Source organism: Piliocolobus tephrosceles, chromosome 1 (genome assembly GCF_002776525.5).
Source record: "Piliocolobus tephrosceles isolate RC106 chromosome 1, ASM277652v3, whole genome shotgun sequence".
In the NCBI taxonomy this organism is placed as follows: Eukaryota; Metazoa; Chordata; class Mammalia; order Primates; family Cercopithecidae; genus Piliocolobus; species Piliocolobus tephrosceles.
This window is the reverse complement of record NC_045434.1, coordinates 64,322,919-64,342,655: the sequence shown is the minus strand read 5'-3', so window position 1 is coordinate 64,342,655 and position 19,737 is coordinate 64,322,919. Positions and strand designations below refer to the sequence as shown.

Below are 19,737 nucleotides of genomic sequence, written 5' to 3'. Positions count from 1 at the left end.
AGGGCTGCAGGGTTCCGGGACAAAATGCTTTTGACCACAGCTTCCTCTTCATGGGCGAGGCCATGTTTACTCCCCATTTGCATTGTTTTAAACGGGTTTCGCTGGCAGAGCCCACCTTGCGCACCCAGGTGCAGCAGCAGAGCTTGACAATGCTTGGGCTTCCGATGGATCCCGCGTGCGAGGCTCTGCGCTTACAGACAAAGGTGGTGGATGGCAGCTCGCCTCCAAACACCCTGCTTGACTATTCCTCTTTGCAAGAATGTGTGCGGGAAGGTCAGCTAATGAAATGCCTGGTCTCTGTGTTGAAAGGCAATTGCAGGCGATGTGTACAGTGTACGGAGAATGTGAAGAATCTATTTCCTTATCGTGAATTGAGATGTCATGCCATTGTAAGATTTTTAAAAAGGGAGGGACGATCAGATATACATTTTAAAAATGTAAATCTGTGTATAGTATGGAAGGTAGATTAGAATAGGGCAATAATGGAGAGGGGAGACCAGTCAGGGAGTTTTGCTGACATCCAAGTGAGGTTTGATGGTGGCCCTGACTGGGTGGATAAAGTGGACAATTAACAAAGATTTTGGAGATGAAATGAACAGTTGCTTGTGTATTGGATATTGGTTACTTCCTTTCTTAAGGTTGGTGGTGAGAAGAAAGCAATCAAGAGTTAGCCCCATCCATTTCCAGGATTAGAAATGGATGGTGGTGCTACTTATTGAAATAAGAAATATGGATGGAGGAGTGACAGATTTAGGGCGACGGTTAAATATTCAAGGATGAATTTATTCCTCCTATCTATCTGTGATCCTGTGCCCTTTAACCAATCTGTCTCTATCTCCCATTGTCTCTCCCTTCCCCAGCCTCTGGTAACCAATACTTTACTCTCTACTTCTATGAGATGAGCTTTTTTAGAGTCCACATATGACTGGTATCATACAGGATTTGTCTTTCTGTGCGCACTGGTTTCCATTAGGCTTTCTCTCAAAATTCTAGTGGAAGAAATGTCTACTTTGATCATATTACTTATCACACTTTTTAATACATCCAGTGACATTCTTGTAAGGATTTACTATAATCATTTCAAGTTATTCTCGACAGAGTAATGGGAGAAGCAGTCAGATTGAAGTAGGCTTAGGAAAAGAGAAGAGGAGAAGGCTCAGTTTCCCAGTTTTCCATCACATGCTATCAGAAGGTGCCACTCCTTACCACTTCTGCTGGTATCCATCTCCTAGTAGCTATCTTCTCCCCTCATTCCTTGAAGATTTTAGTTCCTGGCTCATGGCCACCTTCTCCACTATTACTTCTGCCATAGTCCCTGGTGATTTCAATATTCACAGCAATAGTATTTTCAAGTCCCTGGCTTTCCAGTGCCTTGACCTCTTCTCTGTCTGTTTTCTTGTCCTCTACTCTCCTCTGACACTAATGCTCATGTTGCTCTGAAACTTGTCACTTTCACTGCAACCCTCAATGATTTCAGTGATCCCACTCTCTAACCACCAATCCTCGTCTTCTCTTTTACCATTAAACTGAATCCAGCAATCTTTGTCTGTCTCAGTGCCTGCAGCCCATTGATCCTACCCCTATGTCTCTCAGCCTCTCACCTCCTTCGTATCTTCACTTTCATCACTACCAGGTTAAATTCCATACTCTGTCATTATAATCATCATCTTGCACCCACCATTAGCTCCCTCACCCTTCTCTTGCTTTATTATAGGCATTAGACAAAACGACAATCCTGGTTAGAATCAATTCTCCATTATTTTGCTCCCATACCTGTGAAACTGAATGTGACTGGAAAAGACACAGAGATACAATGACTAGCCTTACTTTAGTAACAAATAACTTCAAATGGACCATTGTACTGCTGCCTGACATTTCCACTATTGTTTGTCTAATCATTTGTTCTCCCATTCTCCTAAATGACTATTTCATATTTTTGACATTTATTTCTGACACCTTCTCCAACATTCTTAATCTCTGTGAATAGCTTTGTTTCTTTCTTTATTGTGAAAATAGAAACAATCAAATAGATCTACAATTTTCTACCATCACTCCACCAAAATTCTTGTATTTGGCCCATGTAACCTCCTTCTCTCTTGTTAGTGTATTTATACTGTCCACAGTCTAAGTCTAAGGGTGATCTCTCCACTTGTGCCCTAGATTCAGTTTGCTCTCACTCACTCAAGGAAACCAGCAATTCTCACTTTCTCCAGCATTACCATATCCCTCTTTCTGCTGGATTTTTACCATCAGCTTGCACACAAATTATTTCTCCAAGTATAGCAGGTGTGTTTTTCTCTTCAGTTTTTTCCTCCCATTTAATATTCCTTTTGCTTAGAACGATCTTTGCCCAGATATCTGTCTGCATGGCTACTGCCTCATCTCCTTGAGTTATTTGGCTCAAATGAGACCTTCTTAATGGAGCCTTCCTTGGCCACTATTTAAAATTGCACATTAATTCAGAACTTCCTTTCCTTTTTGCCTGTTTTATATAGATTAAAAAATTATACTTATCATTTTTTCATTTTATTACCATCTGAAAATCTGCTTATTGTGTGTCTCTCCCACTAGAATAAAAGCTGCATGAGAACATGTCAGTTTACCACTGCCAAATCCCATGACCTAAAATAATGCTTAGCACAGAGAAGGAGTTCTACAATTATTTCTTGAATGAATGACTACAATGGTTGAGACAGCTAAGGTCAACCAATCTTTCAGAAAATTTGGTGGTAGACAGTTTAAAAGAGAAACATAGATGGTTTGGGGGAAGATTTGTTTTCAGATGGAGGGGAAGGTGGATATCTATTGCTCTAAATGTGTCCCTTCCTCTGGGATTTGCCCCTAGATTTTTCCATTGGGAAATTCCCTCTTTCCCATAGTTCAGTGTGATTCTGGAAGACTATGGTTTCTCGACCTCCATATTATTGACATCATGGACCAGATAATTCTTCGTTCTGGAGGGCTGTCTTGTGCCTTGGAGAATGTTTAGCAGTATCCCTGGCCTCTACCCACTAGAGGCCAGAAGCACTTCCCTCCTCCAGTTGTAGTAACCAAAAATGTCTCTAGACACTGCCAAATGTCATTGGGAGGGCAAAATCATCCCATTTGAGAATCAATGAGGTAGACCAACCCTACCCCCATCTCCAAGGCTGGGCAGGCAACTCAGGCCTTGCACTGTGTTTATTTCACTGTCTTGCTCCTAGTTATTGCTTCCTTTGGGGACATGTAACCCTGTTTGGAGAATGAGAGCTGTTGAAGGGACTTTTGAAAGACTTATTGGACAAGAGAAGCTCTTTGTACTGGAAAGCTAAGCTGATGAGATGTGCACTTCACATGGTAAGCAAATATTTTGCTGGTTTTTAGGGAGTTTCTTCCAGAGAATGAAGCCAGCAAGGCAAAGCAGAAGGAGAAGATATTCCTGAAGGCATGCTTTGACTATCCCTGTTTTGACAAGAGCCAACTACACGCCTGGCCTTTTCTGTCATGTGATTTAGTAAAATTCAGTTTTGGTTTAAGCCAGTGTGAGGTGGATTTCTGTCACATGCAGCTCAGCAGGTCTTGGCTTCAGGAGTTTTGGAGGTGAACGAAGGAGCCAGTGATGAGAAAGGGTCTAACTGAAGGAACAATGTCCTGGAAAAGACAGAAAGGGATGAGGAGAGAAAGATATAGGCTGTGAAAAGTGTAAGACAGACATGATGGTAAGGGTAGCTGGATGTAGGTATGATGGAGGGTGGAGGGAGAGGAAGTTGAGAGAATTACCCTCAGATATTTTCATCATCCCTTAATAGAAGAAAGAATGAATATAGAATAGATGGCTTGAGGTGAGTGAACAGACATCAAGGGGAAATGAAAGTGTTGCTGACTGTACATGAATAAAAGATGCTGAAGAGCATCCCACTTCTGGGTATGGATCCAAAAGAATTGAAAGCAATGTCTGAAAAGATATCTGCACACCCATGCTCATGGAAGCACTATTCACAATAGCAAAGAAGTGGAAACAACCTGATATGATTTGGATCTGTGTCTCCACCAAATATCATGTCGAACTGTAATCTCCAGTGTTGGAGAGGGGCCTAGTGGGAGGTGATTGGATCATGAAGGTGGATTTCTCATGAATGGATTAGCTTGGTACTGTATAGGGAGTGAGTTCTCACCAAATCTAGTAGTTTAAAAGTGTGTTGCACCTGCCCCCTTTCTCTCTTCCTCCTGCTCCCACCGTATGGGATGCCTTGCTCCCCCTTTGCTTTCCTCTATGGTTTTGAGTTTCCCAAGGCCTCCCTAGAAGGCAGGAAGAAATCAGCATCATGTTTCCTGTACAGACCCTGGAACCATAAGCCAATTAAACCTCTTTTGTTTATAAATTACCGAGCCTCAGGTATTTCTAATACAGAAAATTGGTACCCAGGTGTGGGTCATTGCTATAAAGATACCTGAAAATGTGGCAGCAACTTTGGAATTGGGTAACAGGCAGAGGTTGGAAAAATATGGAGGGCTCAGAAGAAAGCTGTGTTCCCATCCAAATCTCATGTAGAATTGTAATCCCCAGTTGTTAGAGGTGGGACCTAGTAGAAGGTGATTGGATCATGAGGGTGGATCCTTCATGAATGGTTTAGCGCCATATCCTTGGTGCTGTTCTAGTGTGTGGCACCTCCCCTCTCTCCCTTGCTCCTGCTTCTGCCATGTAAAACATGCCTGGCTTACCTCTTTACCTTCTGCCATAATTGTCAGTTTGCTGGGGGCCTCCCCAGAAGCTGAGCAGATGCCAGTATCATGCTTCTCATACAATCTGTGGAACCATGAGCCAATTAAAACTCTTTTTCTTTATAAATTACTCAGTCTCAGGTATTTCTATATTGCAATATAAGAATAGACTAATACACAATCTAATGGCTACTGACAGATAAATAGACACACAAAATGTATAAACAAAATTGCATATACACCCAATGAACTTCTTTCTTTCCTTAAAAAGGAAATTCTGACACATGCTACAACAGTAATGAACCTTGAAGACATTATACTAAGTGAAATAAGTCAGTCACAAAAGGACAGGTACTGTATGATTCCACTTATATGAGGTACTGAGAGTAGTCAAATTCATTGCGACAGAAAACAGAATGGCAGTTGCCAGGGGCTGAAGGGATGGGGGAATGTGGAGTTATTATATAACAGATACAGAGTCTTAGTTTTATAGGAGAAAAAGAGTTGTGGAGATCTGCTTTACAACAATGTGAATGTACCTAACTCTACTGAACTGTACACTTAAAAATGGTGGAGATGGTAAATTTTATGTTATGTGTTTTTAATCACAATTTTATAAAAGAGAAAAAAAGATGCTGAACAGCATACTTAGTCTAGGGGAAGGTAAAGAGTAAATTTGTGGCCACCAGTGAGCAAAGTTTTATTTTCTCAATAGTTTAAATGTTGGAACAGAGAAAATTAACAGCTATATCTATATCAAGGGTGTGGTGGGAGAGGATGAGTGAGCCAGGGAAGGTATTGGCTGGACAAATATAAGAGAAAGTCTTGAGGGTGAGGAAATTGAATTTGTGGGTTGAAAGTTTGGCTAAAACGACCAAGTGATGGGATCCTGAATGAATAACTATTAAATTGTGAACTCTAAAGCCCAAAGACTCTCTGTTACTCAAGAGTTCATTGACTCCAGAAAAAACAAAATAAGGCAAGTGTTGTATGTTTTCTTTACAATTACGATTTATTGAATGGCTAATGTACACATTATTAAGTGAAATTTTACAAGCAACTAGAGCTTATCACAAAACTGCTAAGGAAACATCCAAAGCTTGAACTGTATACCAAATCTCTAGGATTAAAACTTGATTCCCATAATTTAAAAAAAACTTGTGCAAATTGGAATCACTGAGTGATTATGGAAAGGTAAAGTATATACAGTAATGTGAGAAAAACTCAAACCAAGTGAGGGTAAAAATGAAATGATTAACAACACCAGAGAAGGAAGCTACTATCAAAATAAAACCATTCTTCCTAATAAAGGTATGGCCATCATAACCCCAGAAAATGCTTCATACTTTATTTGGATAATTAAAACCACATTATAACCAAAATCACATAGTAACACTGAGTATGCTCTTTACAAAAAGAAGATGGGTCTAGATACCAGGACAGCTCTTTTTAGTGCCTTCCTTAAAAACGGCGAAACTTTTAGAGCCATGTAATTGTTTATAGCCATGGCCTGGCTTCAGGCATCTCACAAGTGAGGCTTCAGAAAGTCCTTGAAGAATACATGGCAGTAAAACTGGGCTCCCATCTTTACCATAAAGATGTTCTTCTTGAGAATAAGTGCATATAGGAAGTGATTGCTTACGACATAATTTCCTTGGTCTTGAGACCATATAAAGAGACTTGCTGTTATTAGAGCAGTTTCTTTCTAATCAATGGTCCGTTGAATTCCAAGCAACAAGGCACACTGAAATAGATCATTTCTGTTTAGGAGGCAGCATGAATAGCAGCAGTGCAACTCGAAGTTTCAATGATGCTAACATTCTCTTTACATACCAGTTACAACTGTTATAGCCAACAAAGCAACAAATCTATTAGAAGATATCATTCTATTGAAAGGCCTTTCTTCATATAACATGATCTGGAACAAATAACTACTTTTTTTTTTTTTTTTTTTTTTGAGATGGAGTCTCCCTCTCTCACCCAGACTGGAGTGCAGTGGCACAATCTTGGCTCACTGCAAGCTCCGCCTCCCAGGTTCATGCCATTCTCCTGCCTCAGCCTCCTGAGTAGCTGGGACTACAGGCACACGCCACCATGCCTGGCTAATTTTTTGTATTTTTAGTAGAGACGGGTTTCACCGTGTTAGCCAGGATGGTCTCGATCTCCTGACTTCATGATCTGCCCGTCTCGGCCTCCCAAAGTGCTGGGATTACAGGTGTGAGCCACCATGCCCAGCCAAATAACTACATTTTATATACATTCATATGAACATGAATTAATCTAAATGAGTGAGAAATGAAAGTAATAATGTTTCTCCTTCATATATTCATTCAACAAATATTTATGTGCTAGCTGTACTCTGCACCCCTACTGGTTTGGATTTAGAGGTCACTAGTATGGTCTCCCTGTCATGACTCACCAGCAGCAAGTTACCTTTTCTTCCTCAACTGCCATCACAGATTTTCTATACCTTGTTTATGGTATGTATTATTACCTGTGATATGTATGGGTCTTATTTGTCTTATTAAAATAAATTCCAAGAGGACAGAGGTGGTATCTTTATTTTATTTTATTTTATTTTATTTTGAGATGGAATCTCGCTCTGTCGGCAGGCTGGAGTGCAGTGGCATGATCTCGGCTCATTGTAACCTCCAACTCCCTGGTTCAAGCAATTCTCCTGCCTCAGCCTCCAGAGTAGCTGGGATTACAGGCACGCACCACCAAACCCAGCTAATTTTTTGTATGTTCAGTAGAGATGGGGTTTCACCATGTTGGCCAAGATGGTCTCGCTCTCCTGACCTCGTGATCTGCCTGCCTCAGCCTCCCAAAGTGCTGGGATTACAGACGTGAACCACCGCTCCCAGCTGGTATCTTTATTTTACAGATTATGTAGGAGAAAACAGTTTAAAGTCAGACATGAGCTTGCATTCCACCTTTGCCAATGACTGACCCTGAGACCTTGCCCAAGATAATCTTTTAGCCTAGGTTTTCTTGGATATTATTTCTTCATCTTGGTATTATCTTGGGAGAACACCCACCTTTCAAAGTGGTACTGATGGCTAAGTAAGAGAGGGCATGAAAGACTGTTGCATAATCCCTGGACAGAGTAAACCTTCAAATGTTCATCCCCATTTTCTCATGGGAACCTCAGGTGCACACCTCATGTAGCCTGTCCATCTTTCTGTACTCCCTATAATTCAGTCTTCAATTATTAGTTGATGATCTAATGCCTTCCTATTTCTTCTTAACTCTCTAATACCTCCTTTCCCAGCCTCACTCTCAGCTGAACAATTTGCTTTCTATTCACTGAGAAGACTGAATCATCGGAAGAGAACTTCCACACATTCACTTCCCATCACAGCTCCCCACCTGCCTTCATCTGCACCTGCAGATTCTGCCCTCCCTCCTGTTACTAAGCCCATACAGCTAAGGTCAGCTCCTCTGCTTAGTCTGTTCCTCCTAGCTTACCCAGACCTTGCTCCAGCAATTCTTGACTCTCTTTCCGCTGTCACTCTTTCCCTTTCTACTAGATCCTTCCCATCAGCATGTAGGAATAGAGCATAGCTGCTATTTCTCCAATCTTAAAAAATATTTCTGTTGACTTTACATTTTGCTCTTTCTAGCACTTTACTTATTTGCTCCTTTTTATAGAAAAAAATCCTGGAAAAAGTTGTCTCTAGTTGATAGCTGCAATTTCTCTCCTTTCATTCGCTCTTAAGCTCAGTCCAGTCTGGCTCTTGCCTCCTTCCTCTCTTCCAAAACTGTCTTGTCAAGTTCACCAGCAAATTTTGTGCTGCTCGCCTGTGATCCCAGCTACTCAGGAAACTGAGGCATAAGAATCACTTGAACCCAGGAACTGTGAGCTGAGATCACACCACTGCACTCCAGCCTGGGTGACAGAGCGAGACTCTGTCTCCAAAAAAAAAAAAAAAAAGAAAGAAAAAAAAATTGTGCTACTGAATTTCAATGGTCAGTTTTCAGGGCTCATCTTTCTTGGCCTACCAGCAACACTGAACAGAGTTGATCACTCCCTTCTCCCTAAAATTCTTTCTTCACCTGACTTTGAGGTTCTTCTCTGGATAGTATCAGAGGCTGCTCCTTCACTCCTTAGTGGGCACCTTCTCACTCCATGACTCCTAACGTTGGAGGATCCAGGGCTCAATACTTGGACCTTTTCTTTTCCCTATAGCCTCTTTGACTTCTCCTCGGAGATCTTATTCAGTCTCATTGTTATGTACATCCACACAATGACAAAGCCCAAATTTGTATCTCCAGCCTGGACCAATTGCCCAAAATATAGACTTGTACATCAGCTGTCTTCTTGCCAAGTCTATTAGACACCCACACTTAACATCTCCACAGTGGAACTCCTGATTTTTCTCCCCAATCCTGCTGTTTGCATTCTCAATCATGTTAATTCATGGCAGTTCTATTCTTCCAGTTGCTTAGGCGAAAGCCCTCCTGTCATTATTGATAGCTCTCTTCCTCTCATATTCTGATACAAACTATCAACAAATCCTATTGTCACTGTCTTAAAAATGTATGCAGAATCTGGCCTCTTCTCACAGTCTGGTGGTAGCCACTGACAATTTCTTGCCTGGATGATTGCAGCAGCCTCCTCATTGACTCCCATCTTCCACCCGTGGCTTCCTACAGTCTGTTCTTAACATAACAGTTAAGGTGAATGTGTTGCTTCTCTCCTTAAAAGCTTCCAAATGAAAACCAATCTCTTTACCATGACCTAGCACACTTCATACAATCATCCGCTCCTGCCCACCATCCCATTGCAATGACATAGCAAGACTTTGTACGATCATCCTCTCCCCCGCATCCCACCTCCATCCTTCTGATTTCATCTCTACAACTCTAGGCCACACTGGCCTCCTTGCTGTGCTGCCAACACAGCTGGCACACATTGCCTTATGGCCTTTGCCCTTTGCACCTAGTGTTCTTTCTGGAATCCTCCTCCCCTATATGGCCACATGGCTTTTTATTTTATTTTTATTTTAGTTTATTATTATTATTTTTTTTGAGATGCAGTCTTGCCCTGTTGTCCAGGCTGGGGTGCAGTGGCACGGTCTTGGATCACTGCAACCTCCACCTCCTAGGTTCAAGTGATTCTCCTGCCTCAGCCTCCCAGGTAGCTGGGACCACAGGTGCACACGCTTGGCTAATTTTTGTATTTTTAGTAGAGACAGGGTTTTACTGTGTTGAACAGGCTGGTCTCGAACTCTTGACCTTGAGTGATCCTGCCTGCCTCAGCCTCCCAAAGTGCTGGGATTACAGGCATGAGCCACCATGCCTGGCCCTGGCTCTGTACTTCCCTTGAGTTTTTGCTCAGATGACATTCTCTTAGTAAGAGCTTCCCTTGCAACCACCCTGTTCTCTTTATCCCCCTTGCCTACTTTATTATGTCTCTATACAATGCTTATTTTCTTATTTATTTTATTCTTAGTTGTTTTGCTATTTAGTTTAATATTTGTTGAATGGATGAATGGATTAAAAAAATTGGAACATTAGTTGGCAATATGAAGTAGGTAAATTAACAACTGCTATGCATGATTACTGAAGACTTGTGCAATAGTAAGAAGCATGTATATATACCATGAGTGCTATGCTTATTGATAAATACAAGTTGAAGGAAATTTTATACGTAAATTAATAATATTTCCATTTCATTACATACCACCAGTTTGTCTTCTGATCAACTTGCTGGGTTGTATGGATCAATAGAATGTACTTCTCGTGCTTCTAAACGAAAATGTTCTTTCTGGCTTGTATTTGTATAATAATTGCTAAACAGAAGAAGAAAAAAGTAGTATCTTTATTCATTGACCATGAGTCAATGTAGCAGTTTTTTGCTTTCCATAATTCCCAATACATGGTAAGTACTTTTGTGGATGATTTCATTTTTTAAAATTATACTTTAAGTTCTGGGGTACATGTGCAGAATGTGCAGGTTTGTTACATAAGTACACACGTGCCATGGTGGTTTACTGCACCCATCAACCTGTCATCTATATTAGTTATTTCTCCTACTGCTATTTCTCCCCCGACCCCCCACCCCGTGAAAGGCCCCAGTGTGTGATGTTCCCCTCCCTGTGCTCACATGTTCTCGTTGTTCAACTTCCACTTATAAGTGAGAACATGCGGTGTTTGGTTTTCTGTGATGATTTCATTTTTATTGTTTTTATCCTATGAAGTATAAACACTGTGACTCCATTTTTTTGGAAAAGCACATAAAAAATTAATGATCTAGGCTTCTAAGTGTTCAAGTCAGAGGCTGACACTAGGCAGCTTTACCCTAGAACCAGGACGCTTAATGACTAACAACTACAACTTCCAAAGTGAAGAAAAGAAGCAAAAATACGTTCTTATTTTAGAATTTGATCATAATTTTACCCTTTTGGGACTCAATCTTCTAGTCCAACTTAAAAGCTTTAAGCGAGTTTGAAGAGAATGTTTTTACTTTCTTTCTTTGAAAGTACACATATTTCATAGTGTTTCTAAAACCACTTTGCCAGAATTACTAAAAGACAATAAAATGTGATTATACTACCATGTAGAGCTCTGAAATAAGGTAATACAAAATTACTGGGGAAGAAAGAATACTGCTAAGGACACTGTCACCATGTCACTCACTACAATATTGAAGAGTTCCGTGTATAGAAGATACGTTAAGAAGATTACAAAACAGTAATTTTTAAGTCAATGTGAGATTTAAGCTTTGTTACAATATCTTAGATGACTAGAAAAGAATAGCATAGTATCTTTCAAAGGTTTAGATGGCTTTTAAAAATATTTAATATTGTCACTAGACATTCATTTTTAAATGATTACTCATCTCATTTACAAAAAGCATTTCAGGCCGCTCAAACGTCTATATCAATGATTGGAAAATCAATTGAAGTGGGTTAGCAAATGGAAATAAAACAAATGAATGACACCTAGGAATGTGGTTAAACAGGTATGTTTGGTTCATATCAGTTGAGGCACTTAAGTATAGTACATGATATAATCATATTAATAAACAATAATTAGACTGGAACATTATAAATCATTTGCATTTGTAAGCATTCCCCAAATTTGCAAATTTTTATACACATGCAATGCTCTGATAGCAAACTCAGTAGCATGAAGGAAAGAGATAGAGACTGTATTTTCTATGTGTTTATGCTTCTAGTTACTCTTGGCTGAAATTATCTTGTGACTTCCTATGAGGAAGGCCCTGCAAATGACATCCCTATTTTTTTTGAGACCCTTTTCTCCTTGAATTCTGTGACACTACTCTCTCCTAGTTTTCCCCCTGCCTCTCTTCTTTCACTTTCTGCCTTTTGAACATTACTGTTCTTCTGAGGGCTGTTCTCATCCCAATTTTTATTTATTCTGTTCTTTTTGGTCCCACAGCTTCCATTGTGATTTAAGTGTCACCCACCTGAGTCCAGACCCTTCTCCCAAGCTCTAAATCATGAGTACCTCAAAGTAACAGGTCAGAAACAAACTCCTCATCTTCCCCCACAAACCTGCCCCTCTCCTCTTTTAGTGAGTCAGGGAGTCCACATCATCACCTTCATGTGAGCCATTCTATGTGCCTCCTTCTCCCTACATCCAGCATGTCACCAAGTCCTGGAAATCCTGTCCTCTTGATAGCAAAGAACCTCTTATTAAATATCCTCATGGTCCTTGTGAGTCTCCACAAGAAAAAAAATACAGATAAGATGTCCAAATCTTATTTGCCATAGAACACCCTTTTTTTTTTTTTTTCCTGAAGTCATTCATGAAAACAGGGTTGTGTGGCACACACTCTGGTAAACTCTACACTCTAAGTACACGCTAACTGTACAGCACAGCCAGAACCCCATAGGCAGCCCTTACCCTCACGCCCCCAGCCTAGAACAAACTGCTCAGGTTCGTAGATACCCTCAGTACATAGTTTCAGTGCAACCCCTTCATGTCTGAGCCTAGACTGGGAATTACATAACTGAGCCATGGCATCATATGGCACTGGTGGCAGGGTAAATGATAGATCCAGGGGACTTGGCACACTAAATGAATTTCGCTGGAGCTTTTTGGTGACATGTTTTAGGTGGCATGACTTTGTCATCTCCCCAGTCTGAGCTACCTGAGAGTTGGTAAGACTTCATTGGATTATCCACCCTAACACTAGCATGTACAAAGACTCACGAACCTATGCACATTTAACATCCGAGGCCAACACCTGACGGTATGCTTTGCTAAAAATGTATCCTTTGCACATATCAGTATTCTGTAGCTTCAACAAGATTTATGTGTCAGAGTTTTTTTTTTTTTTTTTCTTCCTTTAATGGCATGCCTCCACCTAAAGCTATGCCACTTTTACCTTCAATCACCATCACACACACAGTTTCCTAGCCATTTCAAATGGGTTATGTAGTTCTCACAATACATGATGGAAAGCCAAGCCTCTGGGCCTTTATTCAAACTGCTCTTTCTGTCTGGAATGCCTTTCTCTCCTTGTCTACATTCTCTTGAGGCTCACCAGAAACATCTCTTCCACATTGAAACTTTTCCTGATTAAAACTCCCAAATATTGACCATTTGCTTTGTATCCTCACCAAATATCATATAATCCACCATGGCGACATTATTTTATGGTACTTGTTTAGTGACGTGCTTGTCCTACTTTACCAGGCTGTGACCTCCTTGATGACAGAGGCCATATGCTACTAGGCTTTGTTATTCTAGCCTAGTATAGTGCTAAGACATAGTAGGCACTCAGCTGTTGTTGTGCAAGAAAAGAAAGAATGGACATGGTCATTACCTCTTTTCACGTGACTTCTATTTCTCTAACATTACTGCTCAAATGTTTTAAAAGCCATGCATGTATATATAAGATAGAGCAACATATGAAAGTGTCTACAGTAAATTGCTGATATCCATCAACTTAACATGTTGGACTTGAAGGCAGCAGCAGTTGTGCAGTGGAAGAGACTATTCAATTTCTTTATAAACTATTTAATTAGCTACAACAAGCATATTTACTTTTGCATTTTAAAAACATATGCAAATATTTATAGTGATATAAAAGATATGTTAAAGAAGGGAAACAAGGTTTTTCAGTGATTTTAAATAGGGAAAAATAACATTTTTGACTAGAAATACACTTTCTGTAACATAGAAAAGAAAAAAGGATGCAGTATCATTTTTAGTGATAAAACACAGGAGGCTTTATATTAAAAATAAAGGTTAAAATATGCCAATATTCCCTAGTAGTATTGAAGATTTTCCTGAAAATTCTTCTCAGTAAAACGAGACAAAAACCAATAAATGAAAATGTATAATCAGTAGATATGAGGTAGAAATTACTTCTACAAATAATAATAATTGGTAGAAAATATAGTTTTCTACTTAGATGATTGGGTAACTCACTGAAAAGCTATTAGAAATAATGATTGTATAAAGATAGACTTTCCTAGATATCATTTGCAATTACTTATAAGACATAACCAAAAATGATTCTATTTATAAAGCAATAAAAATAAGATACTTTTATGTCTATGTAGCTTATATGAAGTAGTCTATTAAATTTTAACTGAGATGTAACAAAACATCTGAATAATTAGTCATCTGGTGTTTCTGGAAGGAAATAGTGAATATCATGAAAAGGTCAGTTCTTCCCAAATAAATATGTAGGTTTAAGGCACTTCCTATCAATGATCTAACATTTTATTTTATTTTTCTAGGGTATGGGAGGTGTAGTTGCGGTGCAAATAATTCTATAGCCTATCTGCAAAAATAAATAGAAGAAATAGTTTTAAAGAGGGGGAACATATCTCAGAAAAAGCTATTATAAAGCTACATTTACTAATAGAGTAGCTCTGGCTCATAAGGACAGGCCGATCAGTGGAATATGATCTATCTTGCATATCTATGTCAGATATCTCTGACATAAGCCCCAGTTTACATAAGAATTGAATAAGTGTGCTTTATCTGATAAAGAAAACTATGAACCAATGTTGAATGGATTTACTCAAAATAGGTTTAGAAAAAATTGAATATATAGAGAAAAAAAGTACAAGCAGGTTTACTTCAACTACCATACCATAAAATAAATTCCCAATGGATTCAGGTGTTTAAAAATAATTAAAAATAATATGTAAAATATATCTAATTTCTGGATAAGAAAATATAACATACCAAAACATAGAAACCTAGTAATACAGTTAATATTTAAGTAATCATGAAAATGACTAATGGAGAGAAAAGATTACTTGATCAAATGGAAAGACCTAATATGTTTCTGAATGGGAAGACATTACGGAAACGATGCCAATTTCTCACAAATTAATCTATCGACTTAAGTGTAATCACAATTTTTTTGAAATTACAAATGATTGTAAAAATCACCTATAGGAAAAAACAGAAGAGAATAGGAGGAAAGTCCGATAAAATTGTAGTGTGAATTCTTACCCTACCAGATATAATAACATAAAAGTATTAATTAAACACAAAGTGGTTTGTAATGGAAGAACAGGCAAATCAATGAAGGAGGAAAAGGGGTTGAGAAACACAACATATTTAAGTACATTAACTATTACTAAGAACAAACTTCCTGGCAAGTCATCTGACAATAGTTATCAAGTATATTAAATGCTCATGCACTTATCTTTAGTAATTCTAGAAATCTATTCTAAGGAAATAAATGGATGTGAAAAAAGGTTTAGCCAAAGGTGTTACTCATATCTTTATATATTATCAAAATAAATTTGGAAGCAACTTAACACACATAAATATACAGAGTAGAATAACATGTTATTTAGTAACTGAAAACATGACTTAAAGACATAAAAATATAAACATGAGTCTAAATGGAGAAAGTCAAGACAGAAGATGAAAATGAAAAAATTTCAGTTTAAAGAGAGAAAAAATATACGAAAAAGATCAGGTAGGAATACACCAAAATATTTGCAGTTGTTCCCACTGGGATTTTTTTCCTATTCTCTAGATTTATTTACAATATACTGTCTGAATAAACATCATTCAATAAAATAAGCTAAGTGTTTGATATCTCTTAAGTACTACAGAAAAGTCTTCCTTTTGTATAGCATGAGATACTTCATTTAGTTATCACATTGCAGTATTTATTTCACATAACTTGTGCTTCTGTGTTTAGTTTCAGACAAGAAGCCAAAACCATTTGTGAATGTTGGTCAAGCATGTATTTGCATCTGAACTTACCGTTCTCTGTGTTTTGATATCATGTGTAAGGTAACAACAATCAAGAAGATAAGAAGTATCAAACCTGCAGCAATACCTAGAAGAAAAATCCAGCAAATATCAAATGCCAGAAGACTATCACCTACATTGTTCTGAACTGATTGTGGGGTCTATTGCTAGTGGAGGGGAAAATGTTATGTGACTCATACTTAGCCCTTCTTGGACATAAACACTGAATTCCTGAATAATCACAGTTGAGTTTAAGGTTTTTCTGATTTGACCCAGTCCACATTTAATCTAGAACACCAAGCATATGACCACAAGGTTCCAGTCAACTTTTCATTGAGTTTTTCTGTTCCTTTTAGTTTTATTAGTAACAATCTTGTCACTGAGGTGACAAGAGAGAAATCTCAAGAATAGAAATTAGGAGCACAGGACACCAGGTTCTTATAATTTTGCATAACAACATTGAACTCTCAGCTGTGAAATATATTTTACTACAGCAGAAGAAGCCTGCCTATTTCAATAGACCAAATCAAGCCAAAGACCCAGAGTTAATAAAAACTAAAATATCAATTTAAAAAGAAGAAAGAGTTGGCTGTTCAAATAATTTATCCAACTCTATGCCAGAGTAACATTTTGTAATGTGACATGTACATTGAAATATCTTTAAAACACCAAAAAAAGAGCATCCCCTATGAGTTAAATATTATCATCAGATAGGATATAGGACTTCTAGCATTACAATTTTTTAAAAAACATTATAAGAGCTTTTCTTCAAGTATTTAAGAAGACTTACCAGAAAGGACAGGAGCAAGTGAACCTAAAAATAATACAAAATCATGAAAATGATTATCAGTCTAGTGTCATAATTCAATGTAGACCCACGTTTCATGGTAGTGTCCCAGAAATCAACACTCTAGCTCCCTTCCAAGTCGATTTAAAAGATGTATTGGAGCCAGGCACAGTGGCATATGCCTGTAATCCTAGTACTTTGAGAGGCCAAGGTGGGAAGATCACTTGAGGTCAGGAGTTTGAGACCAACCTGGGCAACATCATGAGACCTTGTCTCCATTTCTAAAAAAACAAACAGGTAAAAAAGATGTATTGGAACCTTGAGTTATACCCACTTGCTTTTTATGTAACAACTCACTGGGCTTTTTTTTTTTCCCCACTCTAAATAGGTTGGGGGAGTTCACCAATGACAAAACCAAAACACTCAACTTTATAATCAGAGATTTCTCAGGTTAGAATGCAAATATTAACTGTAACAACTAGTTATTTAACCTATTTCTGTTTCCTGTCAAATTGTAAGCACTTATTAACTCAGATTCATCACATAGGGTGGTCTATGCAGCAACTCCTTTCAAAATGTCAGGTTGCTTGGTTTCACATTTTTGCTCCTTTTAAATTAGTGTTTGTCTCTGTTTTCTTTTCTTCACTTTCCCCTTCCTAAGAAAGCTGTGTTTTTTCTTTTCCTTTTTCTTTCTTATTTTCTTTCCTTCTTTTCTTTCCTTTCCTTTTTTTTTTGACAGGGTCTTACTCTGCTGCCCAGGCTAGAGTGCAGTGGTGCAATCACGGCTCACTGCAGCTTCGACCTCCTGGGCTGAAGTGATCTTCCCATCTCAGCTACCCGAGTAGCTGGGGCCACAGTTGCACACCTCCATGCCTAGCTTTTTTTTTTTTTTTATGGAGACCAGGTCTCACTACATTGCCCAGGCTGGTCTTAAACTCCTAGGCTCAAGCAATCCTCCTGCCTCAGCCTCCCAAAATTCTGATATCACAGGCAGGTGTCACACACCTGGCCAAGCTGTGTTTTTTCTAGAATAGACCACTGACTTCAAGTTCCTCTGTAATTATACCACTGCTCACAAACCTATGTCAATTTAAAACCCAGGACTCTTCACGTTGAGGGAAACCCTCACTCTCTTCTCTCCTTTAGCCAGTTACAAGCGGCGGTGAAGCCCTTGGTACTTACGGGATCTGCAAACCGCCAGGGGAGGGTTCCATTGGTGATCTGCCTGGCACTGGCTCTGGGAACTGCCTTCCAGCATATACCCATCTTCACACTCCAGAGTTACAACAGCTCCATACTGATACATTTTCCTCGGTTCCAGCCCCTTCTGGATTCCATCCATATCTGCTGGTGAGCTACAGTTTACTTCTGAAATTAAAGAAATCTAATTCAAGCACAGTCATATTTTGGTCTTTCACCAAGAAAACAGAGATTTCCCTTAGTAGAAAGATTTACACAACCAACCTGTTTCACTCTCAGTAAGGAAAGCTGCACTGAAATAGGATAAGACAATATCCTAGACACAAACTTTTACTGTCAGCCCTCTATCTCAATAACCTCTGGGTAATTTAAGCCAGATTATATTTTTTGTTTTTTGCTTCAGTTTCTATCCAAATAATGATGGATAATTTTAATGGCTTCTTGGAGAAATGGTGAGGGCTGAATTGGTAATATTATTAATTATTCTGAATTATTGGTTTTTTTCTGCTTCTAGTTTTGCTCTCTAATTCCTCATACATGTATATGCTTTCTCATTTCTTTCATCTTTTCGGTGTAGTCATCATTAGTGTGAGTGATACGGTTTGGCTGTGTCTCCACTCAAATCTCATGTTGAATTGTAGCTCCCATAATCTCCACGTGTCATGGGAGGGACCTGGTAAGAGGTCATTGGATCATGGGGGTGGGTTTTCCTGTGCTGTTTTTGTGATACGAAATAAGTCTCATGAGATCTGATGGTTTATAAAGGACAGTTCTCCTGTACATGTTCTATTGCTTGCCACCATGTAAGATGTACCTTTGCTCCTCCTTCACCTTCCACCATGATTGTGAGGCTTCCCCAGCCATGTGGAATTGTGAGTCCATTAAACCTCTTTCCTTTATAAATTACCCAGTTTTGGATATGTCTTTTTTTTTTTTTTTTTTTTGCTAGTTACAGGGCTATGCACCTCCATTTATTGATATACATCAAGAGCCCCTTCAACATACAAAGAATGAAGACTATTCTGGAGGGTTCTAAACCTCAATACTTCCCAGTCAGGCCAGCATTCAACTCTAGATCTTCAAATCACTTTTTTTTTTAATTGCTAAAATAATTCTGTGTGGTTCCTTTGTGTTTTTTGGCAGATTTTATTTTTAAAGTAATGTTAAGTTCACAGCAAAATAAAGCAGAATGTACAGAGATTTCCCATCTATTTCCTGCCCCAATACATGCATAGCCTCACCCACTATCAACAAGTCATACCAGAGTGGTACATTTGTTACAATCCATAAACTTACATTGACACATCATTGTTATCCAGACACCTTAGTTTACATTACATCACTCTTGGAGCTGTACATTCTATCAGTTTTGATGAATGTATAATGACATGTATCCACCATTGTATTTTCATACAGAATAGTTTTGCTATCCTAAAAATCTTCTGCGCTCTGCCACCTATTCATCCCTCTCTCCCCACTAACTCCCAGCAACCACTGATTTTTTTTTCTGACTCTATAGTTCTGCCTTTTCTAAAACATCATATAGTTGAAATCATACAATATGTAGCCTTTCAGATTGACTTCTTTCACTTAGTAATATGCATTTAAGTTTCTTCCATGTCTTTTTATGATTTGATAGCTCATTTCTTTTTAGCACTGAGTAATGCTCCCTTTACTGGATGTACTACAGTTTATTTATCCATCCATCTACTAAAGGACATCTTGGTTGCTTCCAAGTTTTAGCAATTATGAATAATTCTGCTATAGACATCACATGTAGGTTGATATTGTATCAGATATGTCTTTATTAGCAGTGTGAGAATGGACTCATACAGTGAGATCTT

General features: G+C 38.6%; 1 protein-coding gene across 2 annotated transcripts in view; it reads right to left on the bottom strand.

Annotated features, from left to right (window-relative positions):
• Positions 1-5,687: 5,687 nt before the first annotated feature.
• CR2 (complement C3d receptor 2) overlaps positions 5,688-19,737 on the bottom strand; it is a 39,723-nt gene continuing 25,673 nt past the window's right edge. The window contains exons 16-20 of one of the 2 annotated variants that reach the window (XM_023186926.2): positions 17,876-18,061; positions 16,697-16,720; positions 15,919-15,994; positions 10,388-10,496; positions 5,688-6,445 (exon numbers count right to left, since the gene is read on the bottom strand). In XM_023186926.2, coding sequence (XP_023042694.1) covers positions 10,406-10,496; positions 15,919-15,994; positions 16,697-16,720; positions 17,876-18,061 — 377 coding nt within the window. In that variant the 3' untranslated portion in view covers positions 5,688-6,445; positions 10,388-10,405. The remainder of the gene's footprint in view (positions 6,446-10,387; positions 10,497-15,918; positions 15,995-16,696; positions 16,721-17,875; positions 18,062-19,737) is intronic. The other variant, XM_023186927.2, reaches the window with a different exon arrangement.